This window comes from Marmota marmota, unplaced genomic scaffold (assembly GCF_001458135.2).
Source record: "Marmota marmota marmota unplaced genomic scaffold, marMar, whole genome shotgun sequence".
In the NCBI taxonomy this organism is placed as follows: domain Eukaryota; kingdom Metazoa; phylum Chordata; class Mammalia; order Rodentia; family Sciuridae; genus Marmota; species Marmota marmota.
Window position 1 is genome coordinate 406,567 of NW_026000109.1, and position 11,666 is coordinate 418,232.

An 11,666-nucleotide genomic window follows, 5' to 3' on the forward strand; every position below is an offset into this window, starting at 1 on the left:
CAGGTGAGCTCACCTGCCCCTCCTGGCAGCCCCGGGCGCCCTGTACCTCTTCCCTGCAAATATTACATCCTGTGGTTAAGTAAGACTCTGTCATTGAAAGTGGCAGCACAACCATTCCACTGTAGGAGGTGCCTCAACCTAACCTCTTCTCTAAAAACCTACCTTGACGTAGACGACCTACTCCTGTCACCTGCCCTGTTGTGAGCCGCCCACCTTTTTGGAGGCTCTGGCTTGCTTTCCTGCCCTCGCCCTTGATCTTTTTATCCTTACAAAGTGTGTACTTTGGGATCTTCGTAAGATGATTGTATCAGGGCGTCAACCTTTCTACATTTTTTATTCTCTTTTTCTCTATTTGTTTATGTAACAGAGTAAGCAGGAAATTCACAGGAGGTCTGCGCGGCTCAGAAACACTAAATACAAATCTGCTCCAGCTGCTGAAAAGAAAGTTTCTACTAAAGGAAAAGGGAGAAGACATATTTTTAAATTAAAAAATGTAAGATGATGTGGACAGTGTTTTTACTGTTATGATGATGATGTGTGTACTGTGTCCTGCTACTGCTTTGGTTTTCAGTATTGAATGTGGCTGCTGCTTTTGGGAACCCATTTGTAGTATTCTGGGGAGTGGACCAGACTCACCCCAAAATAAGCTATGTTTCAGGAAGCTTGCTGTTTATAATGTTAATAACACTTTCGCTTTTATAACTTTCATTTCTTTCCTCTGGAAAATATTAAATATTTTTATCAGGGTCTCTGTGGAGAGGCATTGAAGAGATTATGATTCTTGATATGGCCAGGTACACTAGGAATACTTTTTTAAAAATCCTTTAAAGATTTAAGTAAATAATAATACTGGAATTTAATCATTTCCATATACAGTTGTTATTAAAGCCCCAGAAAATGTGCCTTGTGATGATGAATTTAATGGCTTTGAATAAAATTTTTCTCTAATCCTTTATCTCCTCTTCTGCTATATGAAATTCAAGAGATTGTTGAAAACCTATACTGGATATAGTTGAAAGCACATTTTTTTGTTGCAGTTTTATTTTTGTGAACCTGGGACAATGGGCAATACATTATAGACAATTTAAAATTATTTATTTTGTAATGCAGGGGATTAAACCCAGGAACCCTCTATCAGTGAGCTGTACCCCAGCCCTTTTTATTCTGTTCAAGGCAGGGTCTCACTAAGTTCTGAGGCTGTCTCTAATTTGCCATCCTTTTGCCTCAGCTTCCAACGTAGATGGGATTATAGTCATGTGTCATCCTATCCAGGTAGATGATTTTTTTTTTTAAGCCTCAGTGTGGTATTCCTTTTAGGACAGAAATGCTTCTTTTACTGGTAAAAGCATTTCTGATGTTGGGCGTGTTGATTTATAAAACAGAGGGGCTTGGGGATAGGTTCTTATGTAGGTTGCAGATTCTTAATGAGAATAATTTCTGCTAATTTAAGGTTTTTATAATTTAGTTTTCTTAAAAAGGGATTTGTTGATAAAACATGTTAAGTCAGTATTCATTTACAGTGTTTGTATTGTAGGCATTTTTTTTCCTCTTAAGTTCTGCAAACCATTCTCTCTGATGATTATATTATCAATTTTTCTGCACCTCCTTTCTTCAATGTTCGTACAGAGATACATGGGTTAGGCCTAATTTCTATGCTGTGGCATTGAAGAGTGTTTTACAACTTAAGAGTTTTCAGTGATGGTTGGAAGGTGACAAGTTATTAAGAACTCCCAAGAAATTTTCTAAAGCCTTAGTTCAGACTTGCTACAAAATTGATGATGTTGATTATCCTGGCAAATTCCATCACTGAGATGAAAAATGACTTCAAAGAGACACTTTTTCACTTATGTCCACTTGCTTATTTTTCATGGCTTCCATTCTGTTATGTGCAGGCTTTTAGACCCAGTATATTTTTATAATTGAGATGTTAATGTCTAATGTGTCTCTGAGAGTACTTTGTGTTAGATCTCAGCAGCATAATCAGAAGCTTGCCTTTGTTTCTGAGTAACTTTTAAGCTAATGGTAACAGAAATAGTGGAAATACTCAGACTGGACTTTGCCACAACATTCAGAACATTCACTTATCTTTTATATTACTGTTTTTGTTACTGGACAATAAATTTTAGAATTTCTGAAATGAATCTTTTATATATGACTGTAAAAATGCCTGTATACACATACATGCAGACATACATGGATATGCTAATGTTTTTACTTTTTCTCATAGCCTATCAAAGCTCCTGAGTCTGTTTCTACCATAATCACTGCAGAATCAATCTTCCACAAGGTAAGCTTCTGTGGAGTTCCTGAAAGAATTGGACCAGATGTAAAATATGCTACTAAAATGGTGTTTTGCTGGGCACAGTGTTGCATGCTTGTAATCCCAGTGGCTTGGGAGGCTAAGGCAGGAGGATCACAAATTCGAGGTTAGCCTCAGCAACTTAGCAAGGCTCTAAGCAACTTAGTGAGACCTTCTCTCAAAATAAAAAATAAATAAGGCTGGGGATGTGGCTCAGTAGTTAAAGTGCCCCTGGGTTCAATCCCTGGTACAAAAAAAAAAAAAAATGGTGATTTAACCTCAGTGTTTCTGCTATTCTGTATTTGCATAAAATGTAGTTATGCTTTTGTTCCATTCTAAACTGTTTTCCCCCATTGGTGGTTTATCCAGAGTTGAGGTGAGAAAGGTTACCTGTGGAAATATGATATAAGGGTCTTAAGTATATTTTTTAAATATATATCATTGAATTGTCCTTAAAATGCTAATTATAGTGTGGAGCCAGGAAAAGGTAAGGCTAGGTAAGTCATCCTAGCCAGTGTGATGGCGTGGAAGGGTAAGAAGGAGAGAGTCTGGGTGTGGGTTGATGGAGGATGTGGACCATAATATCTAATGGGTAGAGCAGGCCAATGGATTCTGAAATGCCTTAAGCAGAGGAGGGAGAAATAAGTGCAGTGGTGGAGATTAACAGACACTACAAGTTCTTGGGAGAGGGTCCAAGGCATTTGATAAAACGAGAAGGTTAGGGTCACAGGCCTAAGGTTTCAGGCAAGTACTAGGGTTCTTAGAATGTATGTCCCACAGATAAGGAGAGTCTGCTATACACAAAACATATTAATAAACACCTACTATGTGCCTGGCAATGCTTGCTATCAAAATCTCTCACTAAGGTATTATCTTTACATTGCAGTTTTACATTCCAACTGTTACATATTTTGGATCAATTTTCATTCATCATATATTTATTTGTGTGCCTATAATAAACAAATGTAATCATGATAATTTGAGAATAATGATTATATAATATGTAGACAGGTTTAGAATTGGTATCATCATAAACATGGATTTGTTAGACCTTTTATTGACTACTTTCAAAACCTGCTTTCTTATTAAAGAAGTTTCATTCATAGCTGTGATGTTCCAGTTTTATTTTAAATATGGGATTTTTTTTTTTATTTCCCTCAGGGAGTGTATTACCAAATTGGTGATGTTGTTTCTGTGATTGATGAACAAGATGGAAAGCCTTACTATGCTCAGATCAGGGGTTTTATCCAGGACCAATATTGTGAAAAGAGTGCAGCCCTGACATGGCTCATTCCCACTCTCTCCAGCCCTAGAGACCAGTTTGATCCTGCATCCTATATCATAGGTGAGTTTGACAAATGGCACAGGTTCTGGAACTCGGTTAACTCTGCCATGTTATATAAAAGAATGTGTTAGTCTGCTTGGTCTGCCATGACAAAATACCAAGGCTCCATTGGTTGAACAACAGACTGTATTGTCTCACAGTTCTGGAGACTGGAAGTCTGAGATTAGGGTGCTGTCAGGATTGTTGTGTAATGAGGCTTTCTTGTCTTGCAGATGACCACTTTCTTGTTGTCTTTACACAACCTTCCTTCTCTCTGTGTATGTAGAAAGAAAGCTCTCTGGTGTCCCTTGATAAGGACATCAATCCTATCATCTTATCCATAAAGGTCCTTGTGGCTTTGTTTAACCTCGGTTACCTGCCTAAAGGTCCCATCTCCAATACTACTACTTGGAGGATTAGGCCCTCATCATATGAATTAAGAGGCTGGGAAAACAAATCCCATAAAAAAAAAAAAAAAAAGGCATAGGCCATTAAGCACAAAAAAGTGGAGATCTTTGTAGGAAATATGAAAGATAGTTTATATAGCTGGGGTTTGAGTGCCTTTAGTTACTTTGGGTTACAGCAGTGTGCACCTACTAAAAAAATGATGTGGATAAGATTTTTTCTGAGTGTTCCAGAATTAAATCATATAAAAAAATTTTGCTGTCGGGTGCAGTGGCTCACACCTATAATCCCAGTGGCTTGGGAGGCTGAGACAGGAGGATCATGAGTTCAAAGCCAGCCTCAGCAAATGCGAGGCACTAAGCAACTCAGTAAGACCCTGTCTCAAAATAAAAATAGGGCTGGGGATGTGGCTCAGTAGTCGAATGCCCCTGAATTTTGTACCCCTTCCCTCAAAAAGTATTGCTCAGGAATTATATTATTTAGATTACTTATAAAAATCAATTTGAAAACAATTTCTAAGAGAACTATCCTAGTTATTTCTAAAGTCTTAATAAATTCTCAGTATGCAGCCCTGTACATACCACATGGCATTCCTAAGCCTTTTATCATTAATGGTTAAAAGATGTGATGCAAACAGTTTTTGGCATATATTTACAAGTTTATGATTAATATGATATTGAAAATTTTCAAATTTCTTTTTTAAAAAATATTTATTTTTTAGTTGTAGTTGGACACGGTACCCTTATTTTGATGTGGTGCTGAGAATCGAACCCAGGGCCTTGCACATGCTAGGCGAGCACGCTACCGCTGAGCTACAATCCCAGCCCCAAAGTATCCAAATTTCTTAAGTTATCCTGAAATTTTCATTCTTATAATGAGCATACATTACTTTTGCTTCCTGAAAAATCTATGCATTTTTTTTTCATTGAGACCTCCCAGGACAATAGCCCAGTTATTTTCACCTATATGTCAATTTTATTACATGACCAAAGAGTTCTAGTCTTCTGCTTATGAGTACCTTAGAACACCAGACTTTCACTTACCTTATTTATGGGACAGCTTCCCAGAAGAGGCCATGATTGTCAGAAACACATCTAGGGCACCTCGCCCATCTTTTCTTCCTAATCCCCAAAGTCTGAGGTACTTTCTCGTCCCTGAGGAGGCACATCTTGGAGGTTAAAACACAAAATCTGGAGCCACAGGAGTTCCACATCCCTGCCATTTACCACCTGTCTGAGTTTAGCAAATTCTTTAATCTCTCTTTGCTTCACTTTCCTCATGTGCAAAACGAGGATAATAGTGCCCACGACAGAAGCTTTTTGTGAGGATTCAAAGTGCTGATATATGTAAAGTACTTAGAACAGTGCAGTCATGTAACAAACTTTATGTAAGTGTTTGGTATTATTTTTAGAATCCTTTCTCAGTTGAGTTGCTCTTTTTTGGGAAACTGCCATATTCCTTAAGCTTTATTGCTTAAGGAGTTATAGTAACTTCAGAGCAACATCTTGACTTGATGTTAGTCCTTTAAACAAGAGTGCTTTCTCCTAGTAACTAAAAATATTAACATTTTATGAAAATGATTGATATGTTCAAAAATGTATTTAACCTTTCTATTGGCTGCCTTCTAGGGCCAGAGGAAGATCTTCCAAGGAAGATGGAATACTTGGAATTTGTTTGCCATGCACCTTCTGAGTATTTCAAGTCACGGTCATCACCATTTCCTACAGTCCCCACCAGACCAGAGAAGGGCTACATATGGACTCATGTTGGACCTACTCCAGCAATAACTATTAAGGAAACAGTTGCCTACCATTTGTAGTTACAAAATTAAGACCAGGGCTGAGGATATAGCTCAGTGGTAGAGTACTTGCTTAGCATGTTTGAAGCCCTGGGTTTGATTCCCAGCATTCAAAAAAAAAAAAAAAATTAAAACTGGATTTCCAGTTTTCATCTATCATACTACTATGAGATATACATGTGTTCCTTTCATGAAATTTTTACATGGAAAAATGACAAAGTTTTTTCCCCTAAATACCCAGTAATCATTAGCTTGTTTATTACCTATTACTTAGAAAATTACAAGGGATAGAAAATAATGAAATATATTTGAAGGTAAATATTACATTTTGTATGTATGTCCTCCCAGGCAAAGGCTACACAGTTTCCTGGGAGACCATTAGTAACAGGTATGACTATTTTTCTTCATAATTTATTGTTAGTAGCTCATAAAATGAATTCTATTTTTATATAAGTAGTAGTTAAGTTTTAGGTTTCTGATCAAGAGCTTAAATCAAATGTATCTGTGATCCATCAATTGTATGTGTCATAAAGCCACACAAAACGTATTTCCTCATCAAGAAAATGCTGTGACAGACTTCGGACAGCATCAATTGTAAGGAGTGATTCCTAGATGATTTTATTAGCCCAGACTTTTTTTAAACTTTTATGTGATTTTTTTGTAGCAAATGGTTTTTTGAAACCATTCAGTTGTTCTCAATAGAGCTGCTCTTCACTGTCTCATCTACCTTCTCTGTCAAACAGAGACTTAAGGTCAAACCATAGACTGCAGTGCAGATGTCACCTTCACTAGAGCACCCAGAAAACCTGTGCTGCTTGGGCAGTCATAAAAGTGATTGGTAGGCCATTAAATGTCTACCCCAGCTTAAGCCATCTGCCATGGACTCCTAATAGCATGCTTTGGAAGGTCTGCTGTGTATGCTTCAAGTGCAAATCAGTTAAGTAAGGGAGTGACAAATGTTGGGGGTGGGGGGGGAATGCTTATCTCCTCTACCCTGATTTGATTATAATGATTGTAACTGTGGCACCTCTCACCCTTACCCTTTTTCTATACAATTACTGTTTTATGTTGAGAACAGGCACTGTAGATGGCTGTATGTATATGGTCATCTCTCAGTTCGCAAAAGTTACAGTAAAATTGATTGTAAATAACATTGAAAATAGTTTTCTAAATGCTGATAGTCAAAACTTTTGGATTAAAATGTATTTTTCACCATGTATTTACTTATTTTATTTAAACGATGTAAGACTTTCTATCCAAAGATGGTATTAAATAGAAACTTCTGAGTTGTACTGAATTTGGAGTAGATTCATCATCAGTAAGTAACAGATTTTAGGAAAATCCTAGAATAGCCAATTGATAAAATGAGTATTTAATTAAGATATTTATTAAAAGGAGGACTTTATTTTTAAACTAGTATATTCGAGCAGGGTGGCACACACCCATAGTACCAGCTACTTGGAGGCTGAGGTAGGAGGATCACAAGTTTGAGGCAAGCCTGGGCAACTTAGTGAGACCCTATCTCAAAATAATACAGTTTAAAAAGGAGTGGGGATGTAGCTTAGTGGTAGAATTCTAACATGTACACTCTCTAATACCTAAAAACAAAACAAACAAAAAGTATATATTTGGGCTATTTGTTTCTAAATTTGATAGATAGCTTGTATCTTTTACATAAAGCTTCAGTTTTTACTTTCTCCTTTAACTAATACCAGGGCTCCCATGGTTTCTCCTATGATTTAAGGCTCTGGTCGGTATTCTTAACCTGCTGTCTTCTTCTTACCCTGTACACCCTCTTTGTTTTCCCGTCACTGAGCCCTTTTTCATAACCATTTCTTCCTACCAAAGACCTTTTTTTTTTTTAATGTATTTTTTTAGTTGTAGATGGCATAATACCTTTATTTTTATGTAGTGCTAAGGATCGAACCCAGTGCCTCAGGTGTGCCAGGTGAGCGCCCTACCACTCAGCCCCAGCCGCAGCCCCAGCCCCCAAAGACCTTTTTAAGGCCTTTATGTTTTGCTTGCTTATATATTTTTGTTTTGTGAAGCAAGGAATGGAACCCAGGGCCTTACATATGCTAGGCAAGTGCCCCAGCCCAGTGCCCTTAAATTCTGTCTCCTTGATATCAATCTGTGCTGTTCTGTGGTTGCATTTAAGCTTCTCCTTCTTGTCCACTCCTACCCAGTGTTCCCCGGAGGGTAGGGGGATGTGTGTTTTATTTACTTATCTTTGTATATTTCATTTGGCTGCCCTGGGCATGTTTCAAGAACTGCTTCTTACTCCACACCAGATATGTAAACCATACCCTTTGTAGGAGATTATACCTCCTACACCCAAGAAATATAAGGCAATAGGTTATTGCAAGAGGGAACCTGAATGACCAACAAGAGGGTAATGCTTATAGAAATTGTAATATTTGTGTAACTGAACATTATGCAACCATCCAAAACGAAAATTGTCAGTGGTAGGGTTAAAATATACAGTAGAGAAAAAAAATAGAATTTAGAACTGTGTGATAGCAATTCCATATCAAGAAACTACTTTTATAAAAGATGGAAGAGCCAGATATGGCGGTGCATGCCTATAATCCCAGAGGCTTGGAGCCTGAGACCAGAGGATTGCAAATTAAAAGTCAATCTCAGCAATTTAGCCAGGCCCTAAGCAATTTAGCAAGATACTGCCTCTAAATAAAAAATAGGTCAGGAACTGCTGGTGTTCCTTATAACTGCTTAGAAATATTTGGCCTTTTTAAAAAGCTCTGTGTATGTATATTTCTTGGATAAGTTTTTAAAAATTAAGACAAGGAGGTCTCAAGTGAAATATTGATTGGATCATACAAAAATTGTATAAAAAATTAAAACCAGGGCTGGGATTGTGGCTCAGTGGTAGAGTGCTCACCCAGCACAGGTGGGACCCAGGTTCGATCCTCAGCACCACATAAAAATAAAGGCATTGTGTTGTGTCCATCTACACCCAAAAAATAAATTAATTAATTAATTTAAAAAAAAAAAAAAAACAGAGCTGGGATTGTAGCTCAGTGATAGAGCACTTGCCTAGCTTGGGTTCGATCCTCAGCACCCATAAAAATAAATAAATAAAAAGGTATATTTTCCAAAAAAATTTAAAAAAATAAACCCATACATCAAAACAAGAGGACAAGTTCACTCATGGCTGTTGGCAGGAGGTCTTGGTTCCTCATCTGGGGTCCTCTCCACAGCTTTGTTCACAGCACAGCCCCAGAGCAAATCTCTACCAGAGAGTGTGCAAGTGAATCCAAGACAGAAGCCACTGTCTTTTTATAATCTTATTTGGAAGTGACATTGTGTTGCTTCTGCCATATGCTGTTGTTCACATAGACCAACCCTAGACAGTGTGAGAGGGGTTGACACAAGGTGTACATTCCAGAGATAGAGACCACTAAGGTTCACATTAGAAGCACAGATGGACTCCATATCTAGCCAGTATTGTAAATTAACATGGCTTTCTGAAAGGCAGTATGTATCAATCTTTAAAATATTCCTTTTTTGATTTTGAGAAGGGGTCTCGCTATCTTATTTTGGTTGGTGTTAAACTTCTGGGTTCAAGCAATCCTCCCGCTGAAGTCTCTTAAGCAGCTAGGGACTACAGGGCATGTCATCACACCTGGCTTTCAACATTCATATATTTTGGTCCAGTAAATTAATTTCTAGAAATCCATGCTAAGAAGATATGGAATGTAGACCCAAAAAATGTAAATAGAAGTTATTTCCAGTATTGTTTTGAATTAGCAAAAAACTAGAGACAATCTAAATCCAACAATAAGAAAATGAATTTTCATATGTTTGTAATGGAATTTTTTAAGACAATCACAACTATTACTTACAAGGAATTTTTGAGGAGAAGATGCTTATAAAAATGTTCAGTGTAGGGCTGGAAACAAGTGACACATGCTTGTAGCCCCAGCTACTTGGGAAGCTGAGGCAGGAGGATCCCTTGAGCCCAGGAGTTTGGGGCCAGCCTGGGCAGCATAGTGAGACTCCATCTTTTAAAAACAGATAGACACAGCAAGGCGCACTGGCACACACCTGCATCCCAGCAAATCAGGAGGCTTGGCACAGAAGGATTGCAAGTTCAAGACCAGCTTTGGCAACTTGATAAGATCCTGTCTTAAAATGGCTGGGTATGTAGCTCAGTGGTAAAGTACCTCTTCATCCCAAGTACCAAATACAATAAGTACAAGATTACATAATGATTCTGACAAACAACACCTGTTCCCCACATGCATCCATCTCTGTATAAATAAAACTATAAATAAATATCAACAATTAACATATTTGCAATATCGCAGTGAATTTTATATTCCCTTTGTTGTTGTTATGCTGAGGCAGTCTCACTATGCTGCCCAGGCTGGTTTCCAACTCTTGGTCTTAAGCAATCCTCCTGCCTCAGCCCCCCAAGTATCTGGAGGCAACAAGCATGAGCCACTGCACCTGGCTTATATTTATTTACTTATTCATTGTATAAGTAAATTACTTATAAATTACTTTGTGGTTAGAATTACTAATACCCACTACTTATAAACTCAGGGAAAATATACTATTTTAACACAGATAACTAGGCCAAAAATTGGTATTATGGGCTGAATGTTGAAGCTCTAAATCCTAATGTAATGGGATTAGGAGGTGGAATTTTGGGAAGTAAGTAGGTTTACGTGGGCCTTAAAGTTGTAGCCTTACAACTTAGGGGAAGGGAAAGAGACTTCCTTTGTCTCCCCTCCATGTGAGAATACAGTCAGAAGGCAGCCAACCTTCCACAAGCCTAGAAGAAATTCCTCACCTAAATTCTTCATTCTAAATCTGCCAGCAACTTGGTCTATGACTTTCCATTTCCAGAGCTGAGAGAAATAAATGGGAGTTGTTTTAAGTACTCTAGACTATGGTATTTTGCATAGTAGTCCAAGCTAAGACAGATGGAAACAACTCAAGGGTCCATCAACAGATGACTGGACAATTAAAAAGTGGTACAAACAATGGAATATTTTTCAGAAATGAAATTCTGACATTTGCTACAAGAAGGAACTCCAAAAACATGCTAAGTGAAATAAGCCAATACAGAAGGACAATATTACATAATTCCACTTCTCTGAAGTACCTAGAATTGGTAAATTCATAGAGACAGAAAGCAGAAGAAAAGTCACCCATGGTGGGAGGAAAAGGAGGATATTATGGGTATAAAATTTCTGTTTGGAATGATGAAAAATTTCTGGAAATGGATAGTGGTGGTTGCACTGATGCTACTGAATTGTGCACTTAAACATGTTGACCATGGTAAATTTTATGTTATTTTAACATAATTTTTAAATGTGTATATCTAGTAGGTAGAGACTACAGGATTTAAAAACCAGTTGGAAACAGAGAATGAGGAAGAAGGATGAATAAAGGAAGACATGAATGTTACTTTGTGGGAGATGAAGAAACAGTGGCGGCCTTCCAGGTAGAGCTTCCCATGTGAGGCATTGTGTCTGTTTTGCAATGTGAGGTCTGAGGCAGCTCTTGGGCATCAGTATCTATAAGGTGTTTGGAAATCTGGTGTGAGTAGGCAGGAGATTCAATACAGATTTCTGTCTCCTGATTTCATGCTTTTATGGGACCAACTGAGTCGAACAGCTGGACAACCATGTAGTCTGGGGTCCCTGGCCTCAAGACCAGCCTCAGCTCTCACTCTGACACCATATTCAAACTTTAAATACAGGCTAGATCACCACAGTCAAGACTTGCTTTTGGGGGCTGGAGTTGTAGCTCGGTAGTAGGGCGCTTGCCTAGCATGTGTGAGGCACTGGGTTCGATTCTCAGCACAGCCT

The 11,666-nt window shown here is 38.0% G+C and overlaps 1 protein-coding gene across 1 annotated transcript in view; it reads left to right on the top strand.

Annotated features, from left to right (window-relative positions):
• Positions 1-7,123, top strand: part of Gatad1 (GATA zinc finger domain containing 1) — a 9,822-nt gene extending 2,699 nt beyond the window's left edge. The window contains exons 3-6 of the mRNA XM_048784602.1: positions 364-493; positions 2,228-2,287; positions 3,461-3,644; positions 5,657-7,123. Of these exons, the coding sequence (XP_048640559.1) occupies positions 364-493; positions 2,228-2,287; positions 3,461-3,644; positions 5,657-5,847 (565 nt within the window). The 3' untranslated portion in view covers positions 5,848-7,123. The remainder of the gene's footprint in view (positions 1-363; positions 494-2,227; positions 2,288-3,460; positions 3,645-5,656) is intronic.
• Positions 7,124-11,666: the final 4,543 nt, after the last annotated feature.